The sequence below is a fragment of the Chaetodon trifascialis genome, chromosome 6, assembly GCF_039877785.1.
Source record: "Chaetodon trifascialis isolate fChaTrf1 chromosome 6, fChaTrf1.hap1, whole genome shotgun sequence".
In the NCBI taxonomy this organism is placed as follows: Eukaryota; Metazoa; Chordata; class Actinopteri; order Chaetodontiformes; family Chaetodontidae; genus Chaetodon; species Chaetodon trifascialis.
In genome coordinates, this window is record NC_092061.1 from 20,584,693 (window position 1) to 20,602,441 (window position 17,749).

Consider the following 17,749-nt stretch of genomic DNA (forward strand, 5'->3'; position numbering starts at 1 on the left):
CTTCTGTTTGCTCTCCATAATTCCTCTGTGCAAACACAAAGGAAATATTTGTTTATTGTCTCATCTCCTTGCCTCTGAATACCGGGACAAACACTGGTAATTATATGCTTGGTTCGGAGAGCCTGCCTTGTTTCTTTTAATCCAGTTATTTCCCCGCGTGCAGAGACTACATGACCGTGTGGAAGAACACCCTGAGATCTGGCTGTTTGCCTCTTTGTTCAGTGTCGGCTCATCATCTCACTTGCAAAGGGAAGCACTTATTTCTGCTCCGTCGGCCCTTTCTGTATTTCAAACTTCAACCTTAATTAGCCTGTATGTGCTGCCTACATAGGGTTAGGCCCACATTAAATGCGGATAACTGCCATTACTCTCAGCAAAGGCACCTGTCCCGCTGTAATAAATTTCGATTTTTTATTAGCGTCATTATTTTCCCCTGTGCCGTCACTTTGCTACAATGCCCACGCCTCAGCAGGTTTCCGCTCGGTCGCGGCTTCATGCCAAAAGATTTATTTGTTTTACCTTGTTGGATCAGTTGTGTTCGACAGACTTGGCTGAGACGGGAGTTGTTGTTCAGTAGAGGGCCAGTAATGTGGCTTTGTAGTGTTGAAGAGGTCCATTCACAACATAGACAGGTCAGTCATAGACACATGTGTCCTGAGCTACAGCAAAAGGCCAAGTTCAGGACTGAAACAGTACTGAGGGCATTACCGCTGGTCACCAGGTAGTGGTTTTTAAAACCCTGGATGGTTTGGGAGTTCAAAATGCTGACCATGTTTACAACACGTGGCTCTCTACTGACTCCAGCTAATAAAAAAAAATCAAGAATACTCAAAGTACCTCAAAAATGCTGTGCGGCTTCAGCTGAAATGCAGACATAGTGTTTCGAGGGTGGATGCCTGTTAGTCAACGTCTTGGACTACTTGACTGACCAAGGCTATCACAGCCGCAGTCACTTTGGAAGGTTGCTGCTTTCTTGCTCTGCCTCAGCTCCACCCAGCCTCCACCTCACTGCTTAAATTAAAAGTTTCTCGCCCCCAAAAAGCCTAAGAAGATGTCGACGTATAAACATACTTCAAACCGTCTGTTAAAGTCCATAGTCATCCAAATGAAGGCACATCTTGTTATTTGTTTGTATGTAGTTTATGTAATTTAAAGCCACTTGGACATGCTCTATTTCCTCCTCAACCACAATTCCTCATCACTTCTCTGACCTAACGGGCATTTTGGGGGATTTCCTAGGATCTAAGCAGAAACCTCAAAAAGTCCTTTCAGAATCCTGATTGTTGTATGAGAGCATGAAGCTAGCTGTTAATTGATTTGGAGGCTGTTTGGAGAAATGACAATGATTCATTGTTTCTCACCCTGTTTTGGGCTTTACATGAAAGTAACTGAATCTTCTCTTCTTTTCCCTCTTCAGTCAACAATTTTTGGGACGCTGACCAATGAGAGAGCCCTGTTTGACAACAGACTGGTGAGTCACCTCAGTGAGAACTTTTTCTAACTGAACGATGCCGCTCACAAAGTCATGTGGGTTTTGAGGGTGTAAGGGTAAAGTGGGTTTTAATTGAAAACCAGCAAGTAATGAGAATTTTAATTAACCTAAAATTCCTGAGGATAAAAATTCCCAAAGCAGCAACAGATGTCTGTATTAGTCTGTGTGTGTGCGTGTGTGTGTCTGTGTGTGCGTGTCTGTATGAGTGCATTAGTGTTGTATTGTTTTCAGAGCTGAATTTACCCTTTAAATATGGTGGAATCTGAGTTTTTGTTCATATTAATACATTTTTAAAATAATGTCTTTTCCACAATTCAAGCATTTCCTTGCATGACAGATGGCCAAAATCTTTCCTCTTTGTTGCTGATACCATGTTTTGGTAGAACACAAAGACTTCCTTGGTGTCTCTGTTGCTGTGTAATGCAAATGCCAATGGCAGACGCCACAGAAAGCCAATTAACCAGCAACAAAGGAAATTATTAAGCTGCCCGGTTGTTTGCCTGGCTAGATCTATCGGCGGAGGGGAGTCTGTGGTGAGTCTGTGCCAGCTGGCACGTGACTTATTTAATTACTTAGCCCTGCGGCACCAAATGAATCTGGCAGATTTATGGATTCGTCCATTTCCAATTTATCAGAAAACAATAAAAGCGTCCCTTTATGCTCTGTCTCCAAAGCACTCTTGGGTCCCATGACCATTAAGCAGGATCTCCTTGCTCTGTCTATGTGTCTCTGCCTTTTACCGGTCTGGTCTAAGTAATGGACTGCAGCAGGTGGGTGGGCGGCTCAGGGTTGATTCACAGGTACAATATGTATTGGAGAGCCTGACCATGAAAGACTGTTTAAATCCTTTGTGAGTGTGAAGAGCCCAACCTGGTCCAAAGCCAGACTGGATGCTTGGTGGCATCTGATGAAACGTGTCCAAGTCTTTCAGCTGCTTGGACGAACAAAGTCTGGCACCCAAGCCTCCATTTAGGTCTGGATTGTTAATGTGGGGATACAGTTTGATACAAGTTGAACAGATGAAGACTTATCTTTTTCAGGTTAAATCAATACACAAGTCCGGTAATTGCTTTTCAGTAGAAAGTGAGTTAACACACAGTGGCACCCCCAGACATGTTCCATAGGGGTGGACATATGGGGCCCCTGAAAGGTTTGTGATGACACATCAAAACCAAAAGCCATAACTGAATACCAGGTATTCCATTATGCAAAATGTCAATATGAGAGGTAAGGAGTCACATATTAATATAGTTTGGTTTCTTCTTGTCATTCATAGTTAACATCACAAATGATCAGATGTGCATAGACTAATACAGGTACAGCTGACATACTGAGTTCCACAACAGTCCTGTGAGGGGGTCCAGCAATTGTATCAGGGTGGTGACCCCCCCACAAGACACCAGTGTCAGTGAGTGCAGACGTGGAAAATAAGCACTTTTTGTGTTTCTCAACTGATCTAAACTGAAAATATGAGCCACTTTTTGACGTGTTTAGAGACATCACTGATGATAACGAGCTTTCCACATCAACACTAAACATTAATAACTTCAACCCAGGTGTTGTCTTGTGTCAAAGGGCGTAATGCAGACACTCGTGTGTTTTCATTTTTTGGCCATCAAATTCTGCTTTTAACTGTGTGTTGAGCTACAATTATTCTCCAAATACTGTTTCAGAGGTTTCTCTAACCTGCAGGGGGAAACACTAAAGCAAATCCCTTTTAAATCTACAGACTACTGGTACAAAATAAAAAAAAAATAAACCCAAATATTGACTTAAATGCCACAATAATAATTGCTTATGCCAAATTTCCATAGTCATAATTTTGTTTGGCCTTGACCAAAAACCGGATCTGAATTTTGGGATGATTTCACAAGAGCCGCAGGGTCATTTATTACAGAAGAAAATGGTCTTACATTTTGTGCCTAATCTTTTGAAGTGGATTTTTGTGAAGTGGTAAAAGAAAAATCAAGATGACTCAAATATATTTTTTGGAGGCTTACAAAGAGGCTAAAAACTCCTTGTCACTCATTATACCACTCTGATATGTGCACCCATTGGGGGTCACAAATCTGTCTTTTTAGGGTTCGTGGGCTAAAACTCCAGAGAACCACCACATTAGATAATACCAGGCTTTACTGGTTTAAGTCTTACAGATAATCCACACAGGGTTCACTTCCCTTTTCCTGAAGAGCTGTGAGGTTAGGCAAGGTTTTCGCTTCCTCTCTGACTGAAATTTCCTATGAATTTTGGGTTAAAAGTGTAAAGACACAGGCGGAATGGGGGTCAGGTGCTGGCCGGGGATTATGCTAACATTATGCATACCGAAGAATAGCACTCTCAGCGGGACAGGCACTGAGAGAAGACAGCCGCCATGATATCACCACAAACGGCTTAACGCTCATGTACCAGAAGGCTTTGTGGGATTAATCTAATAATAAACCCAGAATTGTGTCTAAATCCTAATTGATTTTTTTCATCCTTATGGACATTGTACTCATCTTTGTATAGTGGATAAATCCAACATCTGACTGGTCATGAACCTCTGTCAATGAGCTGAGAAGCGTAACTAGGATGAACACTTTTTCTACATTTTGTAAAGTAGAACAGAAAGGAAAAAAGCCTTACTGTTAAGATATCCTCCGAGGTTTTTGCATGTTGAGTTGAGACTCGATGAAAACATCTCATATGGAGCCTGCTACAAATACATCTTTGACTTTACTGCCATTAACTTGATGCAGGTGTAATTTAATGGCAGATACTCTGTTGCTGTCGTTTGTCTACCGTCGTGTTGCTCTTTGATTTTAATGAAAGATGAGTAAACAGATAAATGAAACAGCATCAGAAAACTTAGACTGGATTGGGAGCCTTTGACCATTAACAGGCAGGATGCTGACTGAGGAAACAAATACTGTGAATTTGAATGAAGGTGGGGTTTTCGTAGCAGTGTGAGTGTCTCCTATTAAACCAGTTAGGAGCTGTGTTTACAATCCGACCAAACGATTTGTCCGAGAGACTGGTCAAAAGAGGACTTCTGGCATATGCGTCATATTCACTCAACACTTATTTTCGGGGAGCTGGACGAGAAAATTTTTAACCACTCTTGTATCTGTGCATAAAGTATGAAGCCAGAACTTGGAGGCCATTAGCCTAGCTTAGCATAAAGACTAGAAACACGTGGAAACCGATAGCCTGGCGAAGTTCAGAGTATCTCGACCTCTAAAGCTCACTGATCTCAACACAAATAGACATGGAAAAATGACAATTTGTGGTTTTAGAGTTACGTGCTGGAACTTTATTACTTTTCTAACAAAAGCTGAATTACACACTGTAATTTCCTCTAAAATCAAAAATTGTCTTTTAAATATTTCTGTTTCTGTACAGATTCATCAAATGAGAAACTTCAAAAACTTGTTCATTTGTGAGCTTTAGAGACACATGACCAGGAAGTGTGTGTGCCTCGCTGTTTGGCCCTGCTTCCAATCTTTATGCTAAATTAAGATAATCACGTCTCCTGGAGATTAGCAATACTAAACATGCAGACATTTAAGTGGTGTCTATCTTCTCATCTCACCCTAACAATGAAAGTGAATTATTTGCCAAGTTGCTATTGTTTCAGCGCTAATAGAAATGACTATTTATTGTGATTGTTTTCACTGAAATTATGTAAAAATAACGTAGTTGATTCTCATACCTGAAATGGTTTAGCCAGGTAGGATTCAACGTTTTGTTCAAGGGCGCTGCAACAAATGTCTGTTTATCCACACGCAATCTCTGTTGCAAGAGAATTGAATTTGAGACCTTTCAATGACAGGATTGTTGGTCTGATTTTGAGGCCACCCTGTTGCCAAAGTGCCTTTTCTCACTTATAAGCCGTCTGTCCATCAGTGTATGTCTATGCACATTTTGAAGTATCGCATTACAAAAGGCTGATGGAAACGACCATGTGTAACAAACCCAATAACACCAACCTCCGCTGACATTACACTTTGTTTAGGCTGGTTTATTCTCTCCTGACCAGTTGATGGAAATGGGCCAAATTCACATTTTGTTTTTCTTTTTTCTTTCCTTTGTGCAACATTTCAAAAAATTTGCCTCAAATTTGCCCAACAGTTAGATAGAAACATGGCTATAGTTCACTTTAACATTTGGTCTTTACACCCTTTGCCAATGTCACAAACCCAGAACATCCATTATATAAATCCAAACCATTCTGAAAAAGGTATGATAAATAAGTACGTGGCACATGAATGATGTGTGTGTAACTCTAACATCTAGGGTGGTTGCATAAGCCTGATATAAGGGCACTGGTTATATAAAAGTTTTTCTCTAAGAAATCACAAGCCAAGCCAAGTATGTTCCTTCAGAGGCCTGATCTTCCTCCAACATCAGCAACCCACTGCTGGGAACATGGATGTGGGCCAAAACCAGAGTGCTGCATTTTTCCTCTTCGTCCATTTGTGTATGCGTAACAAAGTTGGCATTAGGAGTCAGACAAGATCGCTCACTGAGATACTGGACCTCGACCTGCATCAACCAAGAAGCCATGGTCACAACATAAAAACACGCCTTGTGTTTACATTCAGCCTAATGGACCGGTAATTGGGTGACTTCATGGCTGAAAATCATGAGCTCATATAAACACCTCAGTGAAGGAGCATAACTGAACTGAATCCAGTCAAACTGAAAAGTCTCTTCATTTCATTTGACGTAGATTTAAGAAAACTCTGTTTAATTAAATTAGCTCAAATGATCATTCATGTGTTTGCAAGTTTTACCTGAATTCCAGACACCTATTTGTGTCCATTCATTTCACACTGCATTAAAAAACAGCAGCAGCTCAGACTCACTTTGTCAATTTATCTTTGATTACCTTTGTGATTATTGTTGTTGACAACATGAAGCAACATTGGCTTATTATCACCAAGATGTGGCTAATTTCTTAGCAAACAGTGGCCTGGTTGGACATGCAGCTGACACAGAGTGAGCATTCATTTCTCCTTTTAGCTCTGTTATAGTCACCAATAACTCCTGAGGGAACATTTTTTTCTCTTTATCTGCTGAATGCTCCAATTTCTGGGTGTTAAAACCAAAACAATGAGCTGAAAGCATTGGTCATCATCCTCCGTGGGTTTGTCACTATGAGTCGCACATTTCATATTACACTTCTTTTTTTTTATCCACTGTATATATATACGTTTAGTTAGCGTAGCTTTAAATGTAGATATAACACACAAATTTTCACACATTTTCTAACACACAGCACTGTGGTTTGTAATATTGTGAAACTACTTGTGTGATCCTCATATTTTGGTCTGCAAAACTGACGAGCTGCATGTAGGAAGGCAGCTGTCTATAAAGCACTTTTGACATGTCACTGACATTTTAGTCACATCGAACATGTAATCCTGTTAGATCCCACATGTGACGAGGGCCATTTGGAGGACAGATTATTCCAAAGCGCCATACAGTACCATGAGTACTGACATTTTAACGTGGGGTGGGCCCAGTGAGAATTGAACTCCTCACCCAGGCTGTGTTAGCAACACGACTCCACATGGCTCTGTTGAATTCATTATATTAATGGCAAATGTTTGGAAATGCAGCGTGATGTCATGTGTTTTGCTTTGAATCCCCAGAGTTGCTCCACAATGTCGCCCATTATTGTCAATGAAGTCATTATTAAAAAGAAAAGCCGTACATATTCTAATATTTCCTGATTAGACACTGATGCACCAACCGGACAGCTGACAGCAAGACAATGTAAGTTGACTGCAAAATTAAATCCAACATTTTTTTTTTTTCACTGATCTGGTCATGATTGACAAGCTGCGTGGCCACAATGCAATGCAAAAGAATTAAAAGGAGATCCAAGTAGCTAAGCTTCACGAGGCAAAGCTGTATGCTGAACATGTTACAAATGCGTTATGCTTGGCAGTTTTACTTGTGGCTTATGAGCATCTCAGCTGCAAAAGTCTGCATGTAGCACCTTAAATAACCCTATGTGCGAAATGTGCTTTCCCATACAAATACAAATAAAAGTTGCCTTGCCTTGTCTTATTAGCAATCCTGTTATGAAAACAATACATTGTTTGTGACTGCCCTCTAGAAAGACACTTTATGATCTGATGCCTTTGCCTCCAAAACTGTTAACAAATGTGTTGCATGATATGAAAACTCAGTGGTTAAGCTTTGGTTTGGTTTAGCCACAAAAACAATATGGTTAGATTTAGGTAAACATTGTGGTTTGGGTTAAAATGACGACTTCATGAAGGTGACCAGACCTTTGTCATCAACAGTTACAATAATAGCCATTTGGTTAAAGTTGGGGATTGACCGTGGTCATGGCTAAAAGAAATCAATGTCGGTTGTAAACAGGAAATGAACAGCGGTCTGCTGTGTTAAAATCTGATGTTGACCTCGTCGCCGCGTGGACTTCGAAGCTCCAAAACAACATTGCCTCACTTTCTCCTTTGCTACAGCTGGAGAAGAGTCCTAAATATTGCAGCCTACAGAGGGCTTTGTCACATGTCGTTTTGGGGCGTTTGCTGAAACTGCTGATGATGTCATTGCTTTTTTTAGAGAACAGTTTTGTTGCCTTCTCCATACTGCGGTTGTGATTTAATCCGATCTTTGCTTACATCAAACCGTTATCTTCAAAAACATTTTTCCTCTTGTGCTGTGTGTTTCTGTTTCCTGAAAATCTGCCATCAAGTCAAGACCAACCCCAAACCGGTTGCACAACCACCTGCTGCTGAGCCTCGTGTGTGTGTGTGTGTGTGTGATCTCTGGTAACCTTCCGTCTGCATCAGACTGGACAGTGTCACACACTCACACACAACTACACACACACACATGCCTTCAGATGTTATGTAACCTTGCCATGGGAGGCTACTCGTGTCTTCACACAGACATACACACATTAATGAACCCTGAGCCACAAGGATGAAATTAGCTGGCTGGCGAGCAGTGGGAATATCGGGTGGATATGTTTGGATGTGTTTATGCTGAACGGTTAGCTACTTGCAAGCAGGGCCTGCTGGTCTTGTGATTGTTAGTCATGGCCTGAACATTGGCCTCAGGCTCGGCTTGTACTCATTTTTTTAAGTGTGTGTGAGTGTGTGTTCCTGCTGCACTCATTTAATACCTGGTATTCAGTGACATGCTGTATTATCCTCCACATGCCTGTGCTTTGAACTGAGGGAAGCGTCTGTCCTACATTTCATAGACACAACCTCACATACACACACGTTCATCTCTACTCGAAGTGCTGACTCTTCCCTCTATAAAGGCAATGAGAGCCTACTGATGCCAAAATAGTGTCAGGTCTTCCTTGAAATGCCAGTTTGTCCAGCTGTATATGACTCTGTCTCATTCAAAAGAGAGTTTCGTCCCACTGATGATTTATTCCAGCTCGCTGATTGCACTTATTAGCTTTTAGTTAATGAGGACATATTTAAATACGTGCCAAAATGTGTCTGTGTATTTCATGAACAGCAAACATGAACATCACTTCTGTTGTTTTGAGAATCTCCAATCCACTCACGAAAACGTCCAACTTTTGATATACATTTTTGTTATTTGTCCCCCAAATTAGTCCATGTTTCTCCTTTGCTGTCTGTCTCCCCACAGGTTTCCAGCAATGCAGGGACACAACATTTCAACACCAAAGAACTTTACTTCAAAAAGGAAGTTGTGTCTTGTGCATGTTTGTGTGCTTCACATCTAAAGCGGGAAAAAAGCCAGGAAAACCTCAATCCCCCACAAACATTTGCCACCAACCTGCTGCCTAAAGATGAGCGAGTGATCTTCCTCTGGGAATATTTGTCTCATGACTTGACGACTTGGTTGCTTTGATGAAAAGCTCGAGGTGGATGTTTTGTCCTTGACACCTCTACATCAGTTCCTTCCTCTTAACGTCCTGGTCTGAAAACAAAGACCAAGTTGGCCTCTGACTCGTGACCTTTAGAGCTTTATCTTCAGCCAAATGGCTGCAGATGGAAAACTGTGATATCAGTGAAGGTGCACCCAAATACATATATTTTAGGTGAAGAAAAATGTTGTTAGAGTAGGTTGGTTGGCAGAAACAAGGTGATCTATAGTTGGATATGCATCCAGCTTAGACAACCCTTCAATTGCACCATCACATCTTCTAACTATGCTGTGTCATGGCTCTAAATGCTGCCTTCAATATGATTGGACAAACTTCATTTACGGTTCTCTCTTTTATTGAGCTGTCAGTGCTCAAGCAGCTCTTGTGATACTGACAACATCCTTATAATGTAACCAACATGTTTCAGCTTGTACCCTTCGTCTGGGTCATCTGACAGCACTTGATTTAGAACGTTTAAACAGGTTAAAAGAATATTCCTGAGTCCATGTAATAACATCCTTCATCCAATCATGTGCTCACAAAGTGGTGAACCTCGCTCCATCCTTGCTTGTGAATGACTGAGCCTTTCCAGGACGCCCCTTTCATACCCAATCATGATAGTATCACCTGTTACCAATGAACCTGCTTACCTGTGGAATGATCCAAACAGTTTGACAAAATAAGGGTTTTGAGGGTTGACCAATCGTTATTCACTTGACCAATCGTTATTCACCCCCCCCCGCCGCTGAGATTGTGTGTGACAGAGGGTTCAAGTTACTGTGTTGGCTAATGCTCAGTTTTGCACCCCTCTGCCTCCCCTCCCCCTCTCCAAATCCAGTAATCCAAGAGGAAATGAAATTGGCTTAGTGACTTTCCGACCTGTCAGGGGAGGGAACGCCATACATGACTGCAGTGAACAGTTTAAGCTGATTAACCCCAATAAGGGGGGTTATCTCGTTAAAGCTTGAATTTGGAGGCTGTGCGCAGGTTGTCTCGATGAATATGAGTGAATACAAGCAGTTCATTATGAATGATCACTCAAAAAAGCTTATGTAACTTTTGTTTTCAGGCCAAACTCAAGAAATATCTGGTAGGATTTCATGGTTACAGCGTAGTGGATGTATACACTATTCATGCTGGACAGTGGACCTGTCTGTGCCCAGTTTGCCTCTAGTGTTGGAAACCTTTCCACTCAATTCCAGAGGAGAACACAAAGTGTCACCTATGTGTTCGATTGTTTGACATGTACGGAGGTGTACTGTCTTTGTTCTTGCCCTCTCATTATGTAATTGCTGCTGTGTGTTATGTTTGTAGTGTCTGATGAGCCCATGTGAGCTGAACACCTTTTGGTGCATGACTCTTTGAAAAACGAATTGCTTTCTGTACTAGATCTGTGAGTGGGCCAGCAGCAGGCTCCCTGCTAAATGCCTTGCACAAATTAAATGTAGATGATGTTGGTGTTCCCACATGAAGTCATAACGTCAGCCGATGTGACATTTTCTGACAAGAGATTATGTGACGTGGTTATTGAAATACATAGATTTAATGCTCCAATAGAGGGTTGAACCCCAGTGTCAGTCAGTAGCATAAGGCTCATGGTATAGTTGTTTTTCACCAACAAATACTGTAGACAAATAAAATAACAATGAGTAATGATGATTTACATGCACTAGCATCTATAGCTCTGTGTCCATATGTCCACTGTCAGCCATTGATCAAATCTGTCACTACTTATTACTTACATCCTGCTCTCCCAAAGCAAATAAACAATTATCTGTCTGCGTTGTGTTTGCACCATGGACGTACACAATGCGCTGCAATACCAGACTTGTGTTTGTTTCTAATCACTGAAATTGATGCCAGCATCAGTCACTAATTATGAGAAGTCACAGTTGTCTTGTTGAAGCAGTGTGGGTAATGAGTTCAGGCAGTGATCCGTAAGCTCTCATATTGGCCTTCATGGGAGGAAATGGCGGGCTTCACCTCGTTCTTTCATTTGAATGGACATGCAATCAAAAGAGTTCCATTAAGTATGTCTGTTTCATCTGAATCCTGGCTGCATTTGAAGAATTAATAATGTGATGAATGTGTGCAAAAGAAGGAAAAGTTTCGTGGCTTCATGCATAGCTGTTTGTTTGATGTATTTGCTGTAGTTTTTATACTAAAGGCCTGGCACAAGTGATAGTAACAGGAAAAGAATTACACAAAGAAAGATCCTGGAGAAATGTATTTTTAGTATAACAGTTTCTTATTATAACATGTTTTGTTATAACCTCTTTTAACCAGATCCTTTTCACATTACATCTTAATTTTACTATATCTCCCATAGTGTATCTTTTCTTGTTATACAACATATCATTTGGTCTTATTCACTGAAGTTTCTCATCATTATACAAATTTAACAGATCCTATTTCAAGAATAAATATCTCTTTAGAGCCTTATTTCAGTAAAAAACAAGGTGCCTTTTCTCTGTAAAACATAATAAGATTTTATAATAAGAATAATCTGGTATACATAGATTTTAAGAAAAATACATCTTGTGGATAGTGGCTGTATTGTGCTGTCACAAAAAAAAAAAAAATTCAAATGAAACAAAAACAAGTTGGAAAGTGATGCTAAAGCTGCAGTAAAAAGCAAACAAATCAAAAAAAAGAAAAGGATATGCACACAATAATAAGACTAAGACACTAAATGCTGTATTTGAGCTGTAAGCATCTTTGAAATGGTGCCTTGAACCCATGAGACAAACCATAAAATGCTGTTAGCTCCAATACCTTTTCAGTCTCATTGTGGTGACAAATTCTATTTAATATTAAAGGAACATAAACTTATCAGTTCATGTGTGTATATGCAAAAAATCATTTTCCTGTAGATTTTACTGGTTTGCAGTCAGAATGTCTTTATTTCAGTGCATCCAGGTTGTCCTTTAGTGTCAAAAGCAGTGAAAATCATGCTGAATCCTGCAGCGAACAGGAGGAAAACAGCTCCTCTTATCATGTCCGAGCACAAAGCCTCAGAAAACATTTCTGTGTTGTAAATTTATGCATTGACGGTGCTCTAGGCTGCACTATACACACATCAGCTATTAAACAAATGGGATTTCAGATCAAATAGTAAGCAGTTTGTCTTTGTACTGCAAGGAGACACAGATCATAATGCTGGCCTTAAAGGAGAGCATTTTCTCTCTTAATATTAAGGGGGCGGAGGGACTGGTTCATGTTTTATTCATGGTAAATCCTGGCCGGTAGCAAGCAAAGGCTTTTTATTCAGTTAAGTGAGATTACATTTGTTAAGTCATTTGTTAAATTGCACACCGTAGAATAAGGCTGTGTAAACATGCACACGCTTTCTGGCACGGATGTTGGCTCAACTAACCCGTTAATCTGTTTTAAACAAGTCGTTTTTGAAGACCGAACCTGACCAAATATACAAAACAAATGTTATGTTCCAGTCGTTTTAAAGGTTACCCCTGCAGATGTCATTGTTTTTGTGTTTAGGCGGAAATGGTAATGCTGTTGTTATATTTTCATGAAGTTATGCCGCTGACTGAACAGATTTATTGTTGACATTGACATTTTTTTCAGCCGTCTGAAAATGGATCCTCTACATGAGATATACTGTATGCATGTATTATCTGAAACGTTTATCCTGGTCGGTATAATGATTTCACAGCTGCCAAATTGTTCTTCTCACAACTCCCAGAGGTGTAAACAGTTTTTTTTTTTGTGGCAGCTCTGCAAAATGCCAACCAGGCTACTTTCATTGATTTCAAAAGGTCAAGTGTGGCGTAGTTTGCAGAGGCGTAATGAGAATAATTTTTTTTCATTTCTCTGATCCAGAGAGCCGCCTTGTAAAGCTGCCAGATAATTAATGACTTGGTAATTAGCAGCTTTATTGTTTGTGTTCATCCATTATGTCACTGCGGGTTGACTTGCTTTTTCGCACTGTTTTGATTGACAAGGCCTTTTACAGGCAGTGGGTGCGACATCATTTGTGAACCAAATCTGCAAACCTGTGAGTGTTAATGAGAAGGAGGTGCTGCAGAGTTAGTTTTCCATTTGTTAAGGAGCAAGACACAAACTGTAACCCAGATATAAAGAGAAGGGGCCTTTTACAGCAGGGTTAAAAAATAATGATGTATATTGTTAGGTGCTATTCAACAAATTAAAAGTAGAAGTTTACCTTGAAAGCGTGTCAGAGGTGTGCTGGTCCTCAGCTCACTGTGGCACTTCTGTTGTGGCTGTTCCAACTTTCTGTTGTACAAATCAAAAATGATCCGCTGATGAATACGACCATGTCTCGTTTTGCAGATGCCTTTTTTAGACTCATTTACACTCTGCCTGATGGCATACATTTCACTTCCTGGGGCTGCTTCACAATAAAAGCAACAGCGTTTTGCGATTGAACGCATCATGAGCAGCAAGAAATGATGTGAATATATCAGTGGTAACGTGCCATTTGCCACAGCTGTAGAGGAGCTGTCTATGAACAGTGACGCTTCTATCAGTGAGATGAAATTACAAACAATGCTGCATCATTGTCTTGTGAATCCCCAGCACCTGTATCTGTAACTTGAATCCAGTGTGAGGCGTATGAACCTGTGTCTGCCCAAACCCTGGACTTTGGAAATTAACTGTTTGCTGTTGTTGTTTCTGTTTCTTCTTCTCGAGCTTTTCCTCAGCCTGCTCCACGGTCTTGTCCTTCTGCTCTTCTTTGAGCTTGTTCAGGAGAGAGGCCCTGACTGATCTCCTCCTCAGCTTGGAGCTGAATGACCAGCTCCTGGTCGGTTGTGGTCCCTTCATTCAGTGTTTCTTTCAGGTCATCCAGCTCTCTGGAAAAGGACCTTTCTTTCTTGGTGTTTCCATGCTGTCCACTTCTTTCCTCTTGAAGGAGCCAATTGAACAAGTTCTCCTCTCATCTCTGGAAGGACTCTGTTAGGCTCATCGGTCTCTCCAGTTTGGTGGAAAGCTGCTTCACCATCTCCTCCTGAAAGGCGTTGTGGCCTTCAGCACCTCCACCTGCTTTTTAAGAGCCTCCTTTTCCAGCCTACACTCATTCAAATGCTGGGCTAACCCGTAGGGACCCAGGGGTCTGCTGATGTTGTTCAGTTTTACCTGATGGATCTTCCAGGCTCCAATTTTTATGCTAAGATCAGCTAATTCTCATGTACATGCACACAGTTGTGTGATTGGTTATCCACCCTGTCTTTTTTCTTTAACCCGCTAACCTCAGCTAAGCAGTTTTAGTTGCCTAAACTGAAGCAAACCTTAATCAAAGAGCCGAAAGGTTGTATTTGAGTCATTCTTGGCCTCTGAAAACAAGCTGTGACCAGTATCATGGGAAGAAAACACAGAGGAATGGGAGGATTTAGTGTTTGCTCCAGAACTGTATTTATTTATTTGATTTATTTGTAATGGACCATGTATATCATTTATTTCGACAGTTGTGTGAAGGTTGTTTGTATCTGCATGTTCGCTCTTAGTGCACATATTTTTTTGTAGTCACTGATACTCGTTCATGGCGATCCAGATGTTTTTGACATCTAACTCATCAATATTCATATGACCTCCAGCTGAACTCCGCTATTTGTTTAAATATTTCAGAGCAAGAAAATGGTATTTATTTGTGGCTTTGAAGGGAAACCAAACATCTTCAGCGACATAAACGACAGCTCTCCGTCCAACAGTCCTGTGGCTTAACACTGGGCAGGAACTGATGTATTTCTTCTCACTGTGATCGCTCAAAGGAGCTTAACATTTTGGCTGAGAGTTAAAAGAGTGGAAGCCACAGAGATGAAGCAAAGTCAGACCTGTGAAAACACATTAAAGATGAACTTGTGAACTTTAACATGACTCTCATGTGAGTTTCATGATCGAATGGGGTTGATCAAGCAAATTGTTCATCAAAGACATTTTTAAAAGACACATGAGCAGCAGCTGCAAAATATAAATCAGGACCTAATATGTTAATGCAAGATGAATAATAATCAGTAACAAGCTTCCTAGTTATCATAAAAATTTGGCACTGGAGTTCAGAGAATGATATTGCCACATGAAATGGGTTTTTAGCCACATCCACGCAGGATTTGTGTCACCTGGGAAGAGCAGTTGTTTGAAATAATTGATCTTATTTTGGGTGGAGAGAAGTCCGCTGATGATACGCATCTCTTTTATTGGCATTCATTTCTTTTTCATCTTGTTGTGAAATTCAATTATCCTCATCTGTTTGTCATGAAAAAGGGGCTCAGTAGTGGAATCAGAGGAAGGATTTGAATGCAGTGTCTGACTCAACGAACAACACTTTCTTTACTAAACTGGGAAAAATGACTTAATGGTCACAGATTTCAGAGGCTGAGAACATCTCACCAAAGGTTTGATTTAAAGTTAGCGTGCAAATAATATTTAGTGGTCAACTGGCTAACAAACTAAGACTGCTTTGTTTGTTGTCACGGACAGTGTGTGATTGGTAAATGAACTAATGGAGGCTCTGAAATCACTCCCTCGATCACTCACAGACATTTATGAATCATTGACTGTAGTGTTACATGACATTTTCTAGCTGTTGCCGCAACGTTGTTAGGAAAGGACACCAGGCATTTTCCGTTAGAGCCCCGCAGCTGTGGAACTCCCTGCCTGAGGTGTGTGGATTTTTGAGGGCATATTCTAATGGATAATCACATAAATGGTGTACAGTAAATAGAGTTCACTGTATAGTAACAGGGAGTGATTCTGGACTTTTCCTGTAAGGTTTAACAGACAACATCTGCAAGGCAAACAGAGCAACTAAGAGATAATGAGCAAAAAAGATCCTTTCTCCTCCTCATAAATATCTTCAAGTACTGCACAGCATACAAATACAAACATGGAAATGAGTTTGTTCGACATATTCTGCTCTAACAATCTGTTAGTATTGGAAGGAAACAACATCGTCACTGTCACTATTTCAGACATGATGTTACAAAATCCTTCTGTTATCTGACCATCACCAAGCAGAGCATTTGGCAGCAGCTGAAGCTTACATGCCAGCAGACGCTTACATACCACTGATAGTGGAACTTTGGCCTCAGGATTACACGAGCATCCTTGAGGGCCCCGTGAGGGACTGAGTTGTCTGCTTTGCCTCGGTAGTTTCATTCAGTTTTAGAAATTGAACACCAAACAGGCAAAAATCATTGCCTTAGTATCATGTGTTGTGTTGTATCAAATGAGTATGAAATAATAGAATATGAAAGAAATCTTCTGCAGCACACACAACAGAAACACACACATCAGATATCCAGTAGTTTCATCTTTATGTTAATGCTCAGTGACTTTACAGAGGGAACAAGAAGCCAGTGCTGTCTTTTCGAGGACTAAAGGACACAAGAAAAGTCGAGTGTCTTTGAAATTCCATTCAATGAGGACACAGAGTATCGCCAGAAACATTTAGCCACTGAAGAACTTTAGATTAGATTTTTGTTCCAAGGATGTCTGTCCTTACAGTTAGATATAAACTTATCCTCTTCTGTAAACAGCAGAAACTGCTTTGAGTTTCATCTAAGTCTTGGGCTCATTTAGGAGACGGACAACAACAGTCCTGACCCTTGTCTGCCTTAACGTCCTCAATAATTTCATAAACAACAGTTCACTGAAGCAGAACCAAGAGAAGTTATTCACTGGAATAGAGTCAGGAAATTTCCTCGTTTTGACCCACACTCCTCTTTATTCCTAATGGATTTTAGTATACTTATATATTAGAGTGTGGGAGACACAGAGACGGGGCAAAAACACAGATAGAGCAGGAGGGGATTCAGTCATTTCCCAAACCTCTAATAACTCCCTGAGGTGGACTGTGGTAAGAAAAGTGCACTGTCTGCCTCCACAGCAGAATGAATAATGGAGGGGTTTGTATTTGTGAGTGTCTGTGTCTGCAACCCACCGCACACTAATGATAATAGACCAATTAGGTGGCAGGGAGAAGCATAAACACCTGGGTCCATCCAGAAAGGTGAGACATTACAGAATAATCAGACAGACGAACAACAATCAGCAGTGTTTTTTTTGTCTGGTCATCAATAATGTCACCAATTATCACACCTTTTAAATGAGAAAAGTGACATTTCACTGGTTATAACATGAGCTGCGATGCAAAGAAACAGGAAAGGTTTAGATTGGTGTGGAGTCGTAGAAAAAGTATGATTTCTGTATCTGCTGTTTTGTTGTTGGATTAGTTTGAACTGGTTAGATTAAGAGCAGTCATACCATAACCCGGTTCACCCTAACAGCAGACAAAGCCAGAACCATCAGTCGTAGACAGCTGCTCTTATCCTCAAGGTTAAATGTCCTCATTCAGTATTACCATTTAATATTTGAATTTAACCTGAATTACTAACAGAAACATGGGACTC

The 17,749-nt window shown here is 40.6% G+C and overlaps 1 protein-coding gene across 1 annotated transcript in view; it reads left to right on the plus strand.

The window, feature by feature from the left end:
• The window catches only part of rasgef1ba (RasGEF domain family, member 1Ba), a 111,574-nt gene that overhangs the window by 28,181 nt on the left and 65,644 nt on the right, over positions 1-17,749 (plus strand). Inside the window, exon 3 of the mRNA XM_070963977.1 lies at positions 1,418-1,471. Within this exon, the coding sequence (XP_070820078.1) occupies positions 1,418-1,471 (54 nt within the window). The remainder of the gene's footprint in view (positions 1-1,417; positions 1,472-17,749) is intronic.